Genomic DNA, 22,332 nt, shown 5'->3' on the forward strand with positions numbered 1-22,332 from the left:
TGTATGATCTATTTCCGTAGTTCGGTTCCTTCCGTCATACTGTCGCCATCCTCAATAAAGAAGAAAACTGGAACAAGACTGGTACAAATTTTGATGGCAATCGTTTTAATTTCATAATTACTCCAATAGGAATAATTAGACGAATTACTGTGTCGACATTTGCTGTCCTGGACCTATTCCAGCGATCTATAGGTATACATAATGTCTATAAACATAATGCATTTCGTTTCTCGATCAGATTCATTCTCGGCCATTTTGGTTTCATCTGGGAATGTGTATTGTAAAACATAACTTCCGTTCAGCGTTTCCGTTGCTATTACTTCGTAAACTATTTTAACAATGATAGTTTATCATTGTCTGTTTCTCATATATTGATGATATTTTCATAACGAAGCACTTGATGTCGAAAATATCCTATCTGTTGAATGCGTCTAGCAGACTAGACGAAATGTCTGCTTCGTCTGTTTACATAATAAGGTAGCCCAATTTCACTACCACATGTGGTTTAAATCGAATTGGTATTATACTGTTGTCAGCTCAATATGGATTTATTAGTGATACATGCACTTAAACAGGTCAAGGTACAACATTCCATTCTAAAAATGCTTAGATAATGTTGCAGTTTATATTTAAATTTTGCAAAATAATTTGAATACTTGCTGATAAAAGCACCAAAAGTGGTGTTTAACATTTATTAAATATTTTCAAAATGATACTTATACAAGCTGTTCAGTATTTAAAAAATATAAACTTTATTTATTTTACATGGATTGACAATTTATTACTCCCATAACATGAGAGCCCACTAGTCAGCTGTTTTTTTATCGGACATATTTTGCTGACTGTCGACTCTCATTTCCGAAGGGTTATTTCTTTGATGCAGCTTCCGACGTCAGATGAAGGCGGAAGGAAAAGTGCAATAATATCAATATTTCTTGCTCTAACAGTGATAACATTGATGTGTACTTACAGTTTAGGTATTAATTATCCCATTTATCTAGGAAAACCATAACTTGAGGCCTCTTAATATAGTATTTTAGCGGATTAGATATGTTGAATCCTTTCCGTAACATTTTGACCTAGTTTAAAATATGGCGGCTGGTTACTACAAAAAAACGAAACATGAATTCAAGCAGGCAGAATGCAAGTAAAAGTAAAGGCAGATCAAGTGTTTTGGGGACTTTGCAATTCGTTTTTTCTATTTACCGGCCGGTTCGCTTTCATCATGAAGTTTTGTCTGGGCTTTCATCATGAGTTCAAAGTGTCACCATACTGTCCAGAGTGACTTCTTTATATATTATTTATTTCCCGACTTCCTAGTATGTTCCTAAATGTTTACTTAAATATATATTAGCAGTTGCTTGAGATGTTAATATGTCCTGACATAAAAAAAAATTATTACCACAAGCCCTGCACCTCTTGTGTATGAAGTCAATGTCAGTGTAAGACAAGTGCAAGTTTATGTTACGAACTGACTGCAGGATGCTGGTTTTCCTCTGGGTATTCAAACTTTCTTGCACATCCTTCACATGTACACCTGGCATGACCTCTCGATAGAATATTTATGGGATCTTAAGCCAAACTTCCAACTCTTGTCTCCAGTACTGTGATGCAATGATAGTATCTGTATTCAAAAGCATTTCATTATAATAATTATATTTATTGAATATGTCTTTGCAGGCCTCAAAGTTGAGAGAAATTTACTCGCATATGCGAGATAATATTCCCAAAGGCGAGTTAAAATTAACAATGTATCGCCAAACGGCGAGTAAAAAATTCCTTAATATTTCCGGATTTATTTTATGTGTTCGGTTCTTTTAATAGTTACACATATCTAATCTGTGTAAGAAAAGCGCTTAAAAGCATAATCACTGCCTGCTGTAAAGCGTCTTGATGACCCTACCTCATGTATCAGTAGCAATATGGCGGCAAAAAGGCCGGGGCAAATCCCCCTGACTTGTTTTGGCTTTAAAAAGTCAAAACAAACAGAGAACAATGGCAGTTTTGACTCTGGATTCATGTGAAAAAAGGGACTGAAGCCAATACATCAACAGGAAGCAAACGCTTCGACATGGCTGAACGAATGTTGTGGCCAAGACATGACGAAGGTACGATGTTCTGAAAGATGTGTAAACAGGTTATTAATTGACCAATGGCCGGCAAAACAGACTTTGTGTCCAACTACTGATTGTTACGAAAGAGACAGACGCTTGTGTGACACAGAAAGACAGTAAGACATTCATGATATTGTTATCGCTTCAAGTTCAAACGAAAGTACAGTCGGACACAACTTTCAAACAACGCAAACAATGTGTTGCAAAAACATTGCAAGATATGCACATAAAGTTCGTCAATGCATACATGTATAGAATCGCCAAGCCACAACTAAATTCCAAGCCGCTGGTAGACATATGCAACGAAAAACGGACTCTTGGAAGCTTGTACATTACTGCCTGAGATATTAGGCCCAATTTATTCAATTTTAAATAAAATATAATAACCCTAATCGGCGCGATATGAATTAGTAACTGAATAAATTTGAGATATATTGATAATTACTATACATTTATATATAAATTACTTATATTACCGTATATAAAATTTAAACAGATTGAAAAATGGTTTAAAACAAAAAGGAAGCTGAAGTACAGAGGCTGTTTAGTGGGACATTGCAGTTGTTGAATAAAAAGAGTTTTGACCAACACAAAATTATGTTTTTCATGTTTTTAATACTTGTACATGTGTATCTGCTTGCTCAATAGTGTAAGGTGTCTCAATAAAGCTCTTAACACATCAAATCAATATATGAATCTTATAAATTTCTCTTGACAACATTTGGCGAGTAAAATTTAGAGGTCACTCGCCAATTGGCTAGTCATTCCCAAGTGCTACTTTGAGGCCTGTTTACTTATAATGATGCTGAAGTTTAGGCTAAGTTACAGGTATAGGTACTAGTGTAGCAGGCAATGGACAAGCTGGGGCCATTGTTGTGATCACTGTATAATCTGGCAGTCACCAAGGGTTTGAGGGCACTTAGTTTGAAACCCAGTCTCACTGCTATATATATAGTCTCTTTTCCTAATCATTGTAAAATTAAGATAGTTTTAATGGCATGCTGCAATACTAATTCAGTCTAATTGATCATTTATATTTACTTCAAAACACCATACCCATTTGAAACAGCTCAGCAAAATAATTTCACTGCAGTTGAAAAGACAAAAATAACAGAAAAGTTATATCAATATTTGCTTATGGCGTGTTATTTGTTGGATTGTATGCATATGAAAAATACAGTAATTGTTTTCAAACATAACATTTATTATGATATTAAAGCTGACAATGCAAGTTAAAAAGTATACATTTGAGAATAAAAAAAAATAATAGAGTTTTTTTCAATATTTTTTTTCAAAATTCGTTTCTGAGACAACTCCTTGCGTTTCTAAGGACGGGCAGTCGCCATTTTGTTTTAACTCTGCTTGGATACAACACCGGGTACTGACCCCTATATAAAGCGCGTGAACCACACACACGTGCAATCAGTCGAATACTTGCTGTTCAAGGTGTAACAACTAACACTTGACCGGCTCTAGATCTACTGTACTATATACCCAAGACGTAATGATAATAAAATGATTAGTACTTTCAATGTTTTCTCAAATTAAGTTTTTAAGAACCATATAAAGTTCTGTACAGTTAAATTAAAAGTAATGAATGAATTCATACCTTCTTTCCATGTGCGAGATCCATTTTGATTATAACGTAAACAAACATGGAAATTCTAATAGGAGATAACATTGTAAAACTAAAAATAAATACTGCACTCACCTGACAAGGTTTCATTGAAGTAATATTGTCAGCTAGATCCCAAAATATGCCAAATATGAGCTAATAAAACACTTCAATATACATTAGATATTACACACACATGTACACGTGTGTGCCTTTAGTAGTTGATATATGGAAGAGTCTCTTGTTCGGGACAGGTGGTCACGTGCAAGTGGCCAGTCGAGTACATTGGGTACGATAGTATACGTGAGATATGTGGATGGATTATTATCAGGATTTTTATTCATTTGTGTGGAAAGTTAAATTTGTGAAACATCTAAATGACAGAAGAGTTGACATGTTTGCTTGCTAAACAAGCCCTACACATATTTACAGGTAAGGGGTTTTGTTTATATATTAGTAGGCGATACACAGTGGACAACTGCTAGGTGTATATGTACATGACTGAGCACACGTGTGTCGATTCATGCGCTTTATATAGGGGTCGGCAGGCGTCTGGTATCCAAGCAGAGTTCAAACAAAATGGCGTCTGCCCGTCCTTAGAAACGCAATGGGCTGTCTCAGAAACAAATTTTGAAAAAAACTTCATTATTTTATTTTTTTAATCTCAAATGTACATTTTTTAACTTGCATTGTCAGCTTTAAGTATAACAATATGTAGTTAACATTTTAATCTATTATTTAAAAGCATAATTAATATTTATGTAAAAGTATTTATTTTATTTGCTCCATTAATATAAGTTGGAAACAATCACAGAGATCAGAAATATGTATGTACCAGGTATTATAATGCCTAAAGGTTTTGAAAGCTTTAGTTTCTTCAGCCTATGAAAAATTGAATCATTTGCCTAGATTTTGTCTTTAATCTAGTATATCAGGTCAAATTAAGGACAAATTTTCACACATCAGGTTTGAGGCGACTGGTTACGGGTGTATTATTATTTGTGTATATAACACTACAGACACTAGACTATATCTAACATTGGCAGATATCGGATATCCTATGTATGAAATGAGCTGTATTTTTTCAACATTAAGGGATCATTTATATGCAACTATCGTACTTAAATGTGTGCATATATAATTCGGCCAGTCATGCATCCTCTTCTGCCTATAAAGTACTTCACCTTTCATCCGTCTGGTGTGGGGGTACTTATGATAAAAAGCTGTTGTGTTGAGAAAGAATTTCGTATTACATAATAATATTGTGCCCAATAAGGCTAAACCCATGGCTATCATATTTAGCCTATATAGTGGTAGACTAAGGAGGAAAATGTACACATGTTGATATATGGTTATTGTATATAAATATGAACTTTTTGTTTGAAATTCCGCAATTTTAGGGGGAAAATGAATTGAAGAGTTTATTGACATCACCATTATATTACTTATAACATGCTTGCATCTATTTTTCAAAATACATAAAAATTACAAAATACATGTACCAGTATTATATAGTTACAGTAGTCTGTGTATACATGTAGTAAGTATAAGGTGATATCAATCTATATTTATTTATGTTCAGACAATTGCAAAGACACAATTTTATTCAGTATCTTTAGATATCCGAAAAAATTCTTATAAATAGTTCTTCTCCCAGTACAAATAATGTATGTCTAACAAATATTATTTGGTTTTATACCATAATGGCATAATTGATAATTAGTTCAAAATGTATGGCTGACTGTCATTGTTTTTTCTTGCGTGAATTATGATCAATTATCTTATCAACTGTTTCTCCTACTTATTTATGCTGTATGTGTAAGTTATTATACAACCCTGGTGAATACTGATCACGAGCACGACTGCATTATATGTCAGCTAGAGAGAACTTCTCTTCAGCTCCTTTCATTATTGATTGTCCATCAGGCTATCAAGCTGGGGTCTTGAGTTTGATTCTTAGCAGAGGCAGTATTAAATTTATTCAGAATCATACGGCTGCACTCTTGTTATCAATGTAATGTGTACTGGATTCACTTCTCCATTCTCTAGGAACAAAATCTCCAGTCAGACATTCAGAAGTTGATTCTTTGTAGGATAATTTATAAGCTGTTTGTTGTAGTAACTTGTGACTTCTGAGAAAGCAGAAGTCTTTGAAAAATATAATTGACATTTGAATGTAGCGTTAAAGTAGGTAAAATTCATTGTGAAAATATTGGGCGTATTGTTTATCCGCTTATTTATTATTATCACCAGTTTCTACGTATCTTTCAGATATCACTGAGGGATGAGTTCCCCAATTTCCAGTCTGAACAGCCTCTTTTCCTTCACAAGCCCCGCTGTCAAACGTCTGCTTGGCTGGAAACAAGGAGATGAAGAGGAGAAATGGGCAGAAAAGGCTGTGGATTCACTTGTGAAAAAATTGAAGAAGAAAAAGGGCGCACTTGAAGATTTAGAGAAGGCCCTGAGTAGTCCAGGGCAACAAAGTAAATGTGTGACTATACCTCGATCTCTAGATGGCAGACTCCAGGTGTCACACAGAAAAGGGCTTCCTCATGTTATATACTGTCGTGTGTGGCGCTGGCCGGACTTGCAAAGCCACCATGAACTGAAACCTTTGGAATGCTGTGAATACCCATTCAGTGCTAAACAGAAAGAAGTGTGCATAAATCCTTACCACTACAAGCGAGTGGAAAGTCCAGGTAAAATTGTCAAAACATTAAGACAACATCAACAGACTAAAGATGAGGATCTTAGATTGGATTATTTATTATGATGTAGTAAAGTATTCTAAATTAATATCAATCATTTTGTATATATTAAAAAAAAACGGACTGCAGAGTTATTCAGATATTAATCCAGCAATATATCAACCAAAGTTGTCTTTAGGAGTTTCTTTAAACATCATTCATAAAGAAATTGTCAAACTCGAAGAAGGCCCAATACAATAAGAAATTCCTTGATGTAGTAAAATGTCAATGAAATGTTTCCTTTGCAGTGCTTCCTCCAGTTCTAGTCCCCCGATACAGCGAGTTTCCGGCTGGCTCCCCAACAATGCCACCCTTTCAACAGGCACCTGAACCGGCCATGCCACAGAATGTCAGCTTTGATCCGAATGGCTTTCATCAGCCATCACAAGGGCCACACTCGCCCGCCAGCTCAGGTGGGCCCGGCAGTCCATATGGATTACCAGGTATTAGAGCTGAAACGAATGGTTTCATTCCATTTATATAATCAAATCCAAATGTATTATGAAAGTACCTTAGCTGAACTTATATAATCAATGTTGTAAGGGTATACTAAAATGATTATTTGAAGGTCGGGATCTTCATTATGCTTGGTGCCGTGTATTTTGTAAATTTATTTGAACTTATTTGGTCAAAAAATATCAGTGTCAACCTTTAAAACCAAAAACTTTATAAAATCCAATGGTTTCATTGACTCAATTTACTTGCTTATTTGTACGATTGAAAAAATAAGATTAAGATGGAAACCTTTTCTATGGTTGCTGAATTAGAACTTTAATCTTAAAATGAAGTGAGAATTTTATATCAGGGAACATTCGTTTCAGCTCTACCAGGTAATGATTTCAATAAACATTGAAAATTTCATGAATTGTCAATAAATGATACTGAAGTTTCTAACTAAAGTATCACTGAATCGACGGATTATTCATCTATTTCAGCCGGCACCCCTCCACCTGCTTATCAGCCTCATGACGATAACTCTCAGAATATGAACATGCAGCATGCTAACCAGAACAGAAACCCCGTGAGGGGCCCCCAACAACCTACACCCATGGACACCATGCCTACTCCCACAGGTATCGGTACCAAATGTAAGGCGCTGTCAACATGGCTGCCACGGTCTTGAGAAAATTTCAGTCTGGTTGGTCAGGAATCTCAAGCAATTTCATCTAAACAAATCTTCTGTTTTTAAGATCTTTCTTCAAAACCATGGCCAATTCATAGGAGAAGTGAAAATGTATCTTCACCCTTGATGGTGCATTTAGAACCTTCTCAATCAAAGACTAGACTTTTCTATTATGAAATTTCAGGGGTGAATGTGGTTTACATAAAGCAAATGATGGGGAAGGGGATGTACCGATATGAAGAATAATATGGATTGCAATGAAGAGAATTGAACAAAGATAAATATTTCTGCCTAATTTTCAATTGTGTCTTGGTGGTTAATTTACCAGTAGTAGAAAACCTTATTTAGTATTAACCTGTTAAATATGGTGACTTTACGGGGAAAAGGGAGAAAACTGTTTGATGAGGTAAATCATATATATGTATAGATATTTTGAAATGTTAATGTTAAAAAGGTGTTTGCTGAATTTTCTTAAGGGAAGATGGAAACTTGATAATGTTTATCACTTATTAGCAGTATTTTTGTTTTTAATTTTCTTTAAGGAGTATAAGATTATTTTTGTTTTAAATTTTCTTTATGGAGTATGTGTATATTAAGTTTATTATTATGGTCAGTGGTTTATTACCAGGATTAAGTTCTTTTGTTTGTTTTTTTGTGCTTCTCCATAAGTATCTTTATTGTTTTTATGTCTTTCTAATTTGGATAATGCCTGTACCCATTAAGTTTGCTTAATTTAAAAGCCTAAGTCATTGATTTAAATGAATGAACTTGTTGATGCTTGATTTAAAGATTGAAATTTGTTCAAGATTTTGGCCCAAACATCTATTTGTGTAAGTAGAATAGATGAATATAAAACAATGATATTTATAGGTAAGTATATCTAATATACATATGCTGTTTTTGTTTTCATTTCTCACATTATGTTGCATGTATTGCAGTATTGTTCTCCTGTATAGCTATAAGGTCTCAATGTATCTGGTATGCTCATTTGGAGAAATAAACTTTCAGCATAGATTTGCAACTGAAGATGGGGTAATTTAGCATTAAACTGTCTTCCTATGAAATCTATGGTCTATATAGATGCCAGAGCTTTGCAGACAATCTTCATTATGCGCTTCATGATTGTCTGCAAAGCTCTCGCATCTATATAGACCATAGATTCCATAGGAAGACAGTTTAATGCTTATATTTACATTATAACTCATTTTTGGGGTCTGTGCATTAGCATTGTTAAAGTTAGACCATGAAAACCGTTTATCAGCGACAATTTAAACCACAAAATGCAACAGCTATTTTGACGGTGATCAGTTGACGTTATCATGTCAACATAAGTGACTTATAATTGTCACCTTATGGGTGTCAATTATATACACTCCCATAGACTCCAGAATTGTTGTATTGTTCTGTATAAGAATGTGATGCAATATTTAAGTTATGTTCAGCATTAATCCCTTTTCTATACTGCACCATAGTTATCTCTCTGCCGGTATCTCAAGAGAACCAAAGCTGAAACGCACTGCTATAGTTTTATCCTATGTAAAGTCATTACCTGAATTGCATGTTATGGACTCCTGCATCTGGTTCAGTAGGCAAACCACATGAACAACAGAGAGACCTAGCCTTTAAATAACTAAAAACCTTTTTGGGGGGGGGGAGGAATGTACATTCCTGTTTACAAGATCATTACATAATTGTGAAGCAATCTGTACTGAAAAAATATTTTAGTTTTATGTATGCAGATCTATTAAAAAAAATTGTTTGCAAAATTTCTATGAAAAATGTGTGCCGTATGTTCAGTGTTGTGAAATATCAAATTTACTTTAGTTTTGAAAAATCAAACATGCCTGATGACCTGAGATGTTTATTTGCAGACCTACAGCCTGTGACCTACCAGGAGCCACAGTACTGGTGCTCCATTGTGTATTATGAGCTGAATAACCGTGTAGGAGAGGCTTTCCACGCCTCACAGACCAGCATTGTTGTGGATGGCTTTACAGACCCCTCAAACAATGCTGATAGGTTCTGTCTCGGCCTTCTCTCTAACGTCAACCGCAACTCCACCATAGAGAATACTCGCAGGCATATAAGTAAAGGTAAGTCAACGATAGCCATAGAGAATACTCGCAGGCATATAAGTTAATGTAAGTAACAAATTTCTTCACCATAGAGAGTATAGGTAAGTCAATGGTAGTCAAAGAAAACTCAGGCATACAAGGAAAAACCAATAGAATCTAACAAGTCTTTCAAGTAGATAGGAAAAACTATTAACTATTCTAAAGATTTTGGTTTGTCAGCATGAAGCTTGTTGAGTGTGGACTAGTCATCCTCTTATAAATGTTGAGATATCCTAGACAGATGGATTATTCCTGTCGCTTTGAATGAAGGGGACATGTTGTATTAGTACTTGGTCTTTTATTTCTGTTTTGGATATTGTATTTCTGATAAGTTCAGTCATTTGTTATCCTGGCTATAGCGTATAAATTGTTGAAGATACAGTGATGAATCTTTAAAGTGAACAGTCGGGCAAGGATGGCTTAAATCGGTAAAAATGGTGTGAATGTATCCAGTATAATTTCTTATGAAATGGAAAAATAAAATCTCTCGTCAAAATCTGTCTGCGTACGAAGAAATTAATTTAAAGTATGGAAATTCTAAAACGTCCACCCGGCTCACTATGTCCGTGGTTACATTTCCACGCAGCCTCGCTTTCAATGCTTTCAACTTTTCTTTACTTTAATGGCCAGAACTGGGAAACTAAGCAGAACTTGACCGTCGTATTAATATGTGAGAACTTTTGGAAGGCCAATGAACGCATTTATACTGGTTTTCTTTTCTCGACTATTCACTTTAAGGATTCCTAATTTTATGCCCAAAATGACTTATAAGGAGACTTTGGTGTTTAGTTAATGTGTATGAGTGACCAGTACTTATATTTAAACTGATTAATTTTCTGTTCCCATCCTCAGGAGTCCATCTATACTACGTGGGAGGTGAAGTGTTTGCTGAGTGCTTGAGTGACAGTAGTATATTTGTTCAGAGCCGGAACTGTAATTACCATCATGGCTTTCACCCCACAACTGTGTGTAAGATACCGCCAGGTTGCAGCTTGAAGATATTCAACAACCAGGAGTTTGCATCTCTATTGAGTCAGTCAGTCAACCATGGTTTTGAAGCAGTATATGAACTCACAAAAATGTGTACTATTCGCATGAGCTTCGTCAAAGGCTGGGGCGCGGAATACCATCGTCAAGATGTAACAAGCACTCCGTGTTGGATCGAAATTCATCTCAATGGACCACTGCAGTGGCTGGACAAAGTGTTGACCCAAATGGGCTCTCCCCATAATCCGATATCTTCAGTGTCCTAAGTGTGCACCCACAGCACAACCTGCAGGGTCAAACTGGAAAGAGAAATCTCCATATAAAAATCAACAAGACTTATCTCATCAACTCCCTTGGATTGTGATCTGCATTTGTTGCATGGTTGTACGTCACTGTAGATATTGATGTATGTAAATGATTGTGGATGGTTTGCTCCAGCAATTGTTTCCCCATTCATAATATAGATATATGCGTTGTTAACTCATGCACCCCTGAAACTTCATAATGGACTGGTCTAGTCTTTGATTTAGAAGAGCCTAAATGTGTCTTCAGGGGTGAATAAGTTAGATATCATTATAGACTACATCACATCCAGAAAGGTTGAAAACCATATGTTGTTAGAGGTTGTAATTAGGCCTACATATATTTAATCTTTAGATAGGAAAGTAGGACCTTCCGTTACGGTTGAATGATTCACATTGGAAATATTTGATATTTTCACAGTTCAACTAACAGGGGTAGATACAATTATTTCTAGTTACAAGCAGCTTTTTCATGATGATCATACGAATCCATAGCATAATGTATCCACTCAATCGGTTTGAAACAATCTTAAAGGACTAAATAAATAAACAGTGCTTTACACACATACAGAATTATGAATATTAGGTTTTTCTGCCATCATATTCTATAAAACATTCTGCTTGTATAAATAGCATTGATGGAAAATCCCGGATTTCAACGCAATAAAGACCAAATATAAAACAATAATTTGTCCAGTTTAAATGAAATATGTTAAAGCAAAGCAATAATAAGTCAGTTTTTTTTCTGTATTTCTTCATAAGTCTCTTATGTCTATGTAAAATACAATAATTAATAATATATATTTATAATGTATGTTAAAAACTTGAGTGATTATTTGGAAGCAATAATTTATTTTCATTCTCAATTTTTATCCTCCTCCCCCCCCCCCCCCAAGTGAATCGGCCCATAACTGCTTCTACATGGTTTAGATAGGACATTCATTTCCAATATATTTAGAAACAGAAGTTCATGCTGCCTTTTAAAAATTTAATAGAAAATTCTGGAACGATGGATGTATTGATCCAATCATGCTATAATGATTCTGACACATCAGAAAATGTGCTAAGAAGTTAAGCTGATAAAATCCCCATTTTAGATTTACACATATTTATAGATATTTTTTATTCATTTATATTTTATACTGTCATTGTTGTATATGTGAGGGATTTGCTCACAGAAAAATAAACATCCGGTAATAATAGTCTACCGTAGCGATCAACATGGAGTTACATTTGAAGGTATGTTTAACATACACATTTCTCAGTGGAAGATTCTAGAGAGTGCTATACACATTAAAGCTATATTGGTTTCTGTGATGAACTAGTTTGGTTCCAAACCCTCATCACCTGACTGTGATGTTCTGGTCAAGTCTGTGTGGAGGTTCATAAGCTAAATTGTTCAACCATGTATAGTGCAATGATTTTCATGTTATTGACCGTTATTTGGATAAAATTTATTCAAAAGCAAATCTGTGCTTCTTGTTTTAAGATCAAAGTCCTTAATGTAAGTCTGCTGAATGTTTAACTATATTATCAAATTGCCTCAAAAATAAAAATATAAAATTCAATGCTTGATATTTTTAAAGAATGAAAATTTTGTTTAAAGTTCCAAAATAAGTTTCTTCATATGAAATAATATTTCAAAGGAATAAGAAACTTATGTCTGAAAAAAAAAATGATTCTAATGTTTAATTAATGAGTTATTTGCATTTACTATGACAATATGTTGGACTTGTATTGATATTCTGCTGTGAGAATGAAATGTCTGCTGTGTCTGTTATAACTACATAATCTCCCATTATCTTTCAATTTGTATGCAGGCAGATTTGTTGCCAATGATGGAGTATCAAAATATCACTATATTTCGGGCTTCCAGTAATGTGCTATGTATTTATGTTAACATGTCTTGCATGCTATTCTTTGGCTATATGTGTGTAGTTAAAGTATTCACTCTACTTAAGCATTATTTGTGTAGTCTATCGTGTTGTGTGTTAAATATATGGAACAGGCTGGTTAACATTGTTGAGTTACCACTGCAAGTATCATATTTGTTTGTAGCTTGAGAAGGCAAACTATTTGTTTGTAGCTTGAGAAGGCAAACTATTTGTTTGTAGCTTGAGAAGGCAAACTATTTGTTTGTAGCTTGAGAAGGCAAACTATTTGTTTGTAGCTTGAGAAGGCAAACTATTTGTTTGTAGCTTGAGAAGGCAAACTATTTGTTTGTAGCTTGAGAAGGCAAACAAACAATTAAACAATCCTTTTAAAAACAAGTACCTGGTATGCAAGGTTGTAACTTGTATTTCAAGAATCTCAGTAATTTAATCTTCAGTAAAACAAATTCTTATCATTACTATATAGTTTGTCTCTACCAGTTCGCCCATATAGTACTATTTGCAAATTTTTCATTTTAATACTTCTATGGGCAGAAATCTATATTAAGCACTGATATGATCAGATTTTACTTAAAATCTGGAGAAATGTGGCTTTTAGAAGTATCATGTGTATACTTTTACTGAAACTTGCCTCAAAGATTACTTTTAGCACTGCAAAACTATCCAAGTTAAAAACTTAACAATGCTTATCTTCAAATTTCATAACAAATGAATTGTATATGCTATTGACATTACATGTATAACAATGTTTTTTGCGCTGTTTAATATTGTCATTCTCTTGCATTCCTGATTTAAACATCTACAGATATTTATTCAGTACCCTGAGGGAAGATAAGGAAAACCAGCATGATGAGTGCCATTTAAATACCAGTATGGTATCTGTGTTTATTGATGTTAATTCAGTGTAAAATAATGGGCATGTCGTTTAAACGTCTATATTTCCTTCTCTGGTATCAATATTGTAGCATTATTTCTGATAACCTGATATACGAGTTGTTGTCATGTTGTTAGAAAAATTTTGACTAATGGTATATTGTTCTGTTGTTGTACAGCATATATAACTAAACTGTAAAAAAAAACAAATTATCTCCCTTTGCAAGGTAGGTTTACCTATCAAAGTTCCTGCCAAATATGAACAGATATGGGGAGCGATATCGATAAAACTGTTAAAAACTGTATAAAACCGCAAGCCTTACAAGTAGATGTCGGACACAAATTTATCTCTTTTTTGTTGAATTTAGATTCCGAGGTTTCGTTATGGTCTCTAATATTGGTAAGATGTTATTTGTTGTGTACAGGCCGTGACAATCACCAGGTGTAATTAAAAACTGCTGTTGTAATTAATGGTTATATAGCTGTATATCTGATAGACACTGTCCTCATGTTTCGTTTGTATCTGTTCATCGCCATATAACATTAGTTTTTGCATTCTCAATTATTTTGTGGCTTTGGTTTGAAACCTGATATTTTCAAAGACTGTTTTGGTTGACATCATGATAATTCTAAGAAAACGTTTTTGAAAGATTCATAAAACGATATTTTAATTTAATGATTAAGAAAGTTGATAATGATTGTACATGTGCTGCTCAAATTTTAAGTAATTGTAAGATTGACCTTGCAAGTAGATAAAGTAGTTGCTTGGAATTTTACAGAACCGATAAACGGGAGTATATATTCAGCAGCTTCATTATAAATACATCACATTTTGCCGCCTTGACTTTTTTCCTTGTAGAACAGAACATCTTCTGGTACATAAATTATTTGATGTTCTACCTAAACCTCTAATTGTGTGTGTTTACCATATAATCCTGAAGGTATTAAACAATATCCATTTGTTTGCATGCTTCTTTCGTTCATTTTAATCAGCATTTTTGTTTCGTGTTTGAATGAGAAGGATGAAGATTTTTGCAAGAGAAACCATCCTCTAAGCTGATTTGTTATTTTGTTTTTCCTTGTTTGTCCTGAAAAGTCGTGAAGTATTGAAAAGTTTAATTTTAGATAAAACGTATCTAATGTTGATCAGAATTGTTTTTAATAGATATTTCTTTGTTATGAATATATTGTCTCTATTTTTGTTATGAATCTGAGATGCTTTAACATGGGCCATGTTCATTGTAAGAGTATTGGTATGATGACCAATATTTATTTTTTATAAGGATACACAAGATACAACTAACTCTCCTTAAAATAATACATTTCAAAATGAAAAGAGAAGCTATGGTCAGTTTTTAAAAAAGTTCCTATAACTGATTTGCAATTCAGAATGCCTATCTAAATAAATGCAAACTGTGAGTATACACTGTAAAGGGCTTGACTGTTAATAATCAAATTAAAAGGTAATGTTCATCAAACTACAATTCTCAATAACTTCAGGTGCTATATGAATTAACGTTTTTTCTTCGTGGAATAACTTCACATGTTTAACATATCTTACACAGAATAAAGAAAGTGCTTAAACAGTTATGTGGTAGAAGCAATCTACTTCACAGATTTTAGATATAAATGTATACCAAACTTCTCCCAACTCCTTCGCTACTGATTCACCATCTTAAATATATATTTTATGCTCTTGACATACACTATTGGTTATCTTGTGTATATATAATTTGAACATGGTCCTTGATTGTTATTAAACCTGAGGAAATGAGTTTTCATGTGATTGTTATTAAACCTGAAGAAATGAATTTTCATTTCATGTGATCTGACATAGAGTGCTAAGACCATGAACTGTGACCAGGTTCATTAACAGTGCTGGGCATTGTTTTTTTTTTTTTTTTTTTTTTTTTGACGAGCTTTGTTTTGAACATGGCTTGATTTTGTTCAATTGAGAGAATGTATCTTACAACAATTTGAACATTATTTCAAACCAGTTTTCCCCTGAACTTTTAACATAACATTGTTCAAAGGACAAAATGACAACTGTGTTATTGTGTATTTTGTACAGGTTGGCTAAGACAACATTTAGCTTAGATTTTTTTCTACACTATTGTATGATATTATTTCCATGTAATAATAAACTTACAACACACTTATTTGTTTGTATCGTTTTTTGTTGAAGATTGGCAAGATAAGAAGTTGAAAATACTTGGATGTGGGGAATCAAATTTGAAGTGAAGTTTTTGTTTCCTGTCAATACAGGTATCACTATCTTTAACGAGAAAGTTCCAACAGACATTGTGAGCATTGCAAGTGAAAACTTGTTGAACATCTGGTATTATTGATTACACCTTGGCAGAACTTCCATTGTAGATCATCCCAACTATGACTTTAAGCACTACCGGTAGTTTGATGTCCATGACTAGGCTGCTTTTCAGATTTACAGGCCAAAACTCAAAGTCAATCCTACTAAAAATAATAAAACAGCACTTGCATCTCTGTTGTTATATATATCCAGAGTTGTCTTTCCTTGTCATCCTTAGCTCTGGATAGAAGTCGTATGTTGTATGGATTATTGAAGATAAAACGAGGAAAAGAATAGGTGAACTGGCCATTAGGACCGACAATGATGACACATTTGCCAATCCAATTGCATTTGGTGAATACCTCGTAAATAAATTTCCAAACAAATTGTAGTGTAATATCTTACTTTTATTCATTGTATAATTAATGTCTTTGCTACAAGGTAACATTAATGAGCAATGACAACCAGTTACACCATCTTCCATTCTGTGTACAAATCAGTCAACATTGATCAAAACTTTATATAAATAAGTGATTTTTAAACAAAATCTATTTTATCTGAAGAAAAATTTCTCCAAACTTCTCTAAATTTAACCAAGAATATAAGCAGAAAAAATGTCCGGCACTAAATGGTTCTACATTATTTAGCCACGCACACGTGAGCATGAAACATCAATATATTATATATGCAGAAAACTTTAACCGGTGCTGAAGAAAACTCAGAGAATAATATTTCTTTTGAAATCACTACTACTTAACCATGTTACATTAAGAAATGGGAAATTTTGAACTCATGGAATGTTTTTATGACCATGATACTTAGACACATTTTACAGCCAAGGGGAGATAATTCAATTACAGAATTTGTATGAAAATCTCTGGCACTAAACAGACATTCTTTACATGTAATGGTACATGCGTATATGTAATGTTTTCAATTTCTGTTATGTATTAAGTATAGATGTTTAAATCATATTGTTTTACACATAGATTTACTTTATATCACAAATAATATACAAATATTAGCAGCATGTACATAAATAGTAAATCATGTCTTGCATATCCTGATAAAAGCCATTATCGTACATTTCTTTAAAACCACACACCACACACAGTAACATTCATAATCATTAAACTTCCATACAGATAAAACATTCATGCCAACTTTCATTCCATCACTTTTATTCTGATTGCACTGATGTATTGATGTGTACAAATGTAATTAATTACATACTAATTATAAATTATCCAATCAAATAGCGTCTTCCAAAGAGCTGGCATTTCTTTTCAAAGCCGGGTGACTCAATTGGTTTGTTGGTTTCATAGAATGGATTCATGGAATGCTACAAAATAGAAAATGATATTTGATATTATAAACAATTTAGGAATAGAAAAGTTGATCATGTCTTCAGGGATTTCGGTACTGTATACCAACTGTTTTCCTTGTGCAATTTACTTAAACAAATATCAAGATCAAAATGAATTCTCAAAATGTTATCTTCACAAATTAACATCTACATAATTTACATTGATTAGAAATTTTTATTTTTATTTTCAAAACCCAACATGAATGTTAATCTTCATGAACTTGTTTTAAGATGAAAAATTGCAAAATCTAGAAGCTGCGAAGTCGGTTTAGTGTGCTGAAATTGCTTTAAATCATGGTTAAGAGTCAAAATGACCAATAAAACAATCAGTTATGATCTTAAGACATACAGTATATTACATGTGGACTTCTTCCTATCAAAATTTCAAATTTATTTAAGCGCCCGTTAGTTTTTCTATATGCCTTCTCAAAAAAATAATCGCCTAGCATGCTTACCTTGATGTATATTTCATACATTTCTGTAAAGAAGTTGCGAATTCCATCTTCATTTTTAGTGTCATGCAACATCATAAACCGCATACCTGATTTAAATTAAGGAACAGAAATTTTGCCATTATCATCAAATTTTACCTGTATAGTCAAACCTGTCTATAAAGGGCACTCAAGGAATATACATTAAGAGCAGTCTTCATAGCCAGGTAATCTTAATACACAGAGAATTGAAAATGGCCATGTTATGCAGGTGTTCTGAATACAGAGGTGGTCACTACGGCAGGTTTACCTGTAACTGAATTTTCTTTTCAGAATTGGTCAGAAGTCATGAACCTCTCAACAGTCTGTAACGTTAACTTATTTTACTGTTAGTCCTTTGGACTAGTAAACCCACAAATTATACTAGTCCGGGTTTTTAAACACTAGTCCAAAATAAAAATACAGCTGCCTTTCGCTGATGATGCAAAATGATGCATCCGCAGTGCAAAACTGATGCATCCGGACTGCAATAATCGCTTACAGAATGCACTCAAAATGTGTTGGAAATGCAACTGACCATTGCAGATCAGATATAGTATTTTATAACAATTTTAATTAGGCAGGAAGCCACTAGTCCAATCGGACTAGTTCATTACAATTAGCACTAGTCCGGCCATAAAATTACTAGTCCTGGGCATCGGACTAGTGCTTAAAGTTGCAGACTGTTTTACCACAGGGACCTGGTACAAATTCTAACAAAGTTACTATAATATCCATGTACAAGAGGTTAGAAATCCATGCCAGGTCCCTGTGATTTTTACCTAGTCATCATTCCCTTTAATCAACAAAAGGATACGACTTGCTGTGACAAACGCCGAGACAAACCACTCGTTGAATTTGTCTACAATCTTGAGGTACATGTTATTTGTGGTCCACATCTGTTCATCTACTAAGTCAAGGGCTTCATGAGCTACAAACTGATTCAAATGGCGATGGTCATCTTTCTACAACAGACAATAGTCAAAATTATTAACCCCACACAGCACAGGTAAGCACGAAATACCGTTTTCTATTTGTCAGATTATTTCATTTTATTTTTACATTGGGTTTGTTTTCAGTTTTACAAAATGAATAATACAACTTATAACATTAATTAATATTTATACATATACTTGATAAATGTAATACAGCGGTTTTGAGATCCTACAACGATGTAGGTAAAGTACTATTTACAGTCGATTAGTCTCTTCTCTCGGTGATAATGACGTGACATCATTTGATGTGATTTTTGTGACGTCATCATCACTGAGAGATGTGACTTATCGACGATAAATAGTACTTTACCCATATTGTTTTGGGATCTCGAAACCGCCATATTTAGTAAAACTTGTGCTATTAAGCTGATGCTGATAGAAGCTTATTTATTGAAATATTCCTAGCTTCTCTATTACTACTTTCATTCGCATAACAATGTAATCTATGGCACAAACCTTTGGTTCATTGGCTCTGCTTTGAGGAACAAAATCCATTTCAAACACAGGGTTGTCATGGTGACCAACAATCACAAAATAGTAGTTGCCTGCCATGTTTGATGTTTGTTTTGCTTCAATGTGTAGAAGTCTGATTTTAATTAACTGAAAGTAGAAATTAATGATCCAGTAAAAAGAACAAAATACTTGTAATAAATCAAAAAATGAAGATTTCAGTTGAAGTGATCATATATATATGTATAGCACTAGCGGGATTTGACTTGGTTGATTATCAGCGAGTAGGCGATGTTAATCACTAGAATATCCAGCTAGTGTTTGGAGGGTCTCGCGTTCGAATCTGGCCTCAACGTTTTCTCGTCTCCTTCTATAGAATTAGCATCCATTATACCAATAATGGTGTTCTAAGGGTCTTCAATACTCTTCATGGACGAGACTTAAATTTAAGAAATGATCTGATATGCAGGATGGGACTGAGTCAATCATCTGTGACAGGTAAAACATGCGGTTAGTGTTTCGAGGTTCCAGGTTCAAACTGAGATACCATATGTGTTATGCAGACATGCTATACAGAACATCTATCAAATGATCATGACTAGGCTGTGATCTATATAATCTGTTCCAAACTGTTCTGACGTGGCTAAGGTGTGCAAAGAACACTTCTGAATCTGCATGATTAAGTTGTATCTATATCTACATCCAGGGGTTACTGTCACTGACGTTATACATCCACCCCTGGACTATCTCATAGTAAAAATGGATGCAGTTCAGGAGGAAAAACTGACCAATCACAGGCCTGCAGAGACTTCCTTTGAAGATTAAACAAAGCGACGCCCAACTTCAAAGAACAAGAGATCCAAGAGGGATCTAGGCGCCCACCATAAAATTATCTATATCTGACAATGGAAAGAAGGATCTTTCCCTGCTTTTCAAACTTTTTCAAATATACAACATATGACATTTAAGACAAATCGCTTTATTGCTTTCTGAGAATCAGCGGTGAAATCCAAGATGGCAACAGGTTGGCCATCGTGTTGACCAATCAGTCCCAAAAGTACTATGCACAACTAAAGTCCAAGGGGAAACTACACATGAAATATGAGAGATATTCCTTCAGTAATTGCAGACAAATAGCCATAACTATCAAAATCCAAGATGGCTGCCTGGTGGCCATCTTGTTGACCGCTCAATTCAAAAATGCAATATGCACAACTAGGGTCCTAGGGGAACCTACATATGAAATTTGAGAAAGATCCCTTCAGTACTTTCTGAGAAATAGTGGTAACAAACTTTAACTATCAGAATCCAAGATGGCCACCGGTCGGCTATCTTGTTGAGCAATCAGTCAGACTGATTGCTCAACAAGATAGCCGACCGGTGGCCATCTTGGATTCTGATAGTTAAAGTTTGTTACCACTATTTCTCAGAAAGTACTGAAGGAATCTTTCTCAAATTTCATATGTAGGTTCCCCTAGGACCCTAGTTGTGCATATTGCATTTTGGGACTGTCCCAAAATGCAATATGCACAACTAGGGTCCTAGGGGAACCTACATATGAAATTTGAGAAAGATTCCTTCAGTACTTTCTGAGAAATAGCGGTAACAAACTTTAACTATCAAAATCCAAGATGGCCGCAGGTCGGCCATCTTGTTGAGCGATCAGTCCCAAAATGCAATATGCACAACTAGGGTCCTAGGGGAACCTACATATGAAATTTGAGAAAGATCCCTTCAGTACTTTCTGAGAAATAGCGGTAACAAACTTTAACTATCAAAATCCAAGATGGCCGCAGGAGGAACCTACATATGAAATTTGAGAAAGATTCCTTCAGTACTTTCTGAGAAATAGTGGTAACAAACTTTAACTATCAAAATCCAAGATGGCCGCAGGTCGGCCATCTTGTTGAGCGATCAGTCCCAAAATGCAATATGCACAACTAGGGTCCTAGGGGAACCTACATATGAAATTTGAGAAAGATCCCTTCAGTACTTTCTGAGAAATAGCGGTAACAAACTTTAACTAACAAAATCTAAGATGGCTGCCAGTTGGCCATCTTGATGAGCGATCGGTCCCAAAATGCAATATGCACAACTAGGGTCCTAGGGGAACCTACATATGAAATTTGAGAAAGATCCCTTCAGTACTTTCTGAGAAATAGCGGTAACAAGAATTGTTAACAGACGGACGGAAGGACGGACGGACGACGGACCACGGACGAAAGGCGATCTGAATGGTGGGCTAAAAAGTCAACCAAAGTGTTCTGTTATACAAATGTACACAGTGCATGTAGACCTGCTTCTAGTATCTAGATATTCACTAAAATGAACCCCAGTTCCAAACTAATGGGAGGTAGTTAAGTATTATAATTTAGCTAAGAAAAAGCTATCAACAACTTAGAGTGACCATCCTCGATACTCCAGGGGTTACTATCACTGTTGTTATATCAGAAACATATATACATAACATATTTTTCTGGTTATATCAACCCCTTGAATATATCATAAGAAAACTAAAGGCTCTACAGACTATATATGTAAGCAGGTTTGGTCCTGGTATAGCCCGAGATACTCTGGCCCTGACACCAGACTTAGACATTATGACAGATAGATGTCTGGTGTAGGGCCAAAGCGCAGTGCTATATCAAAACATGGAACTCGCCGACACTGAAGCATATATATGTCCACTAGTGTTACAAATAAAGAATAGCACATGCATATTCATTTATAAAGTGTTAACACATGCACATAATATTAATCTTCAAGTTTCCTTACTTACTGTTCATCATGCATTTTGACAGGTGGCTGTGTCTGAGACCACTTTCATTTAACGTGTTCCAACCGATTATCTCAATATAGAAAATGACGCGGGATTTAAAGTTGATCAATGAAACCACACCAATAACAGAAGAAGAATTTCAATCTACATTAAAGAAAGGTTAAATTTAATATACTTATGATGTCTTCTATGAAAGA

General features: G+C 34.5%; 2 protein-coding genes across 6 annotated transcripts; one reads left to right on the forward strand and one right to left on the reverse strand.

The window, feature by feature from the left end:
• Window positions 1-11: 11 nt before the first annotated feature.
• LOC138328315 (mothers against decapentaplegic homolog 5-like) lies at window positions 12-15,926 on the forward strand. 5 transcript variants are annotated; one of them, XR_011209188.1, is made up of 7 exons: window positions 13-192; window positions 6,001-6,428; window positions 6,725-6,919; window positions 7,412-7,564; window positions 9,471-9,692; window positions 10,566-13,087; window positions 13,238-15,926. XR_011209188.1 is itself a non-coding variant. In XM_069275064.1 (6 exons), the coding sequence occupies exons 2-6, from the start codon at window positions 6,014-6,016 to the stop codon at window positions 10,964-10,966; spliced, it is 1,371 nt and encodes a 456-aa protein (XP_069131165.1). In that variant the 5' UTR covers window positions 12-192; window positions 6,001-6,013; the 3' UTR covers window positions 10,967-15,926. The 5 variants fall into 5 exon arrangements, 3 of the variants coding, with proteins under 3 accessions (XP_069131165.1, XP_069131164.1, XP_069131166.1); XR_011209187.1 differs by having other exon boundaries at window positions 10,566-13,069; XM_069275064.1 differs by having other exon boundaries at window positions 12-192; window positions 7,412-7,549; window positions 10,566-15,926.
• A 535-nt stretch (window positions 15,927-16,461) lies between these two features.
• LOC138328317 (trafficking protein particle complex subunit 2-like) lies at window positions 16,462-22,289 on the reverse strand. Its single transcript, XM_069275066.1, has 5 exons — window positions 22,136-22,289; window positions 19,363-19,506; window positions 18,729-18,876; window positions 17,897-17,982; window positions 16,462-17,417 (listed from the first exon to the last, which is right to left on the reverse strand). The coding sequence occupies exons 2-5, from the start codon at window positions 19,456-19,458 to the stop codon at window positions 17,319-17,321; spliced, it is 429 nt and encodes a 142-aa protein (XP_069131167.1). The 5' UTR covers window positions 19,459-19,506; window positions 22,136-22,289; the 3' UTR covers window positions 16,462-17,318.
• Between the last annotated feature and the right edge of the window lie 43 nt (window positions 22,290-22,332).

The sequence above is a fragment of the Argopecten irradians genome, chromosome 7 (assembly GCF_041381155.1).
Source record: "Argopecten irradians isolate NY chromosome 7, Ai_NY, whole genome shotgun sequence".
In the NCBI taxonomy this organism is placed as follows: domain Eukaryota; kingdom Metazoa; phylum Mollusca; class Bivalvia; order Pectinida; family Pectinidae; genus Argopecten; species Argopecten irradians.

Coding starts and splice junctions, on each gene's coding strand:
- LOC138328315 (XM_069275063.1), top strand. CDS start 6,014: ATGAGTTCCCCAATTTCCAGTCTGAACAGCCTCTTTTCCTTCACAAGC. Junction 6,920..7,411: donor CAGTCCATATGGATTACCAG/GTATTAGAGCTG, acceptor CATCTATTTCAG/CCGGCACCCCTCCACCTGCT. Junction 7,565..9,470: donor CACAGGTATCGGTACCAAAT/GTAAGGCGCTGT, acceptor GTTTATTTGCAG/ACCTACAGCCTGTGACCTAC.
- LOC138328317 (XM_069275066.1), bottom strand. CDS start 19,458: ATGGCAGGCAACTACTATTTTGTGATTGTTGGTCACCATGACAACCCT. Junction 17,983..18,728: donor GGCGTTTGTCACAGCAAGTC/GTATCCTTTTGT, acceptor AATTTAAATCAG/GTATGCGGTTTATGATGTTG. Junction 17,418..17,896: donor TGTATGAAATATACATCAAG/GTAAGCATGCTA, acceptor TCTATTTTGTAG/CATTCCATGAATCCATTCTA.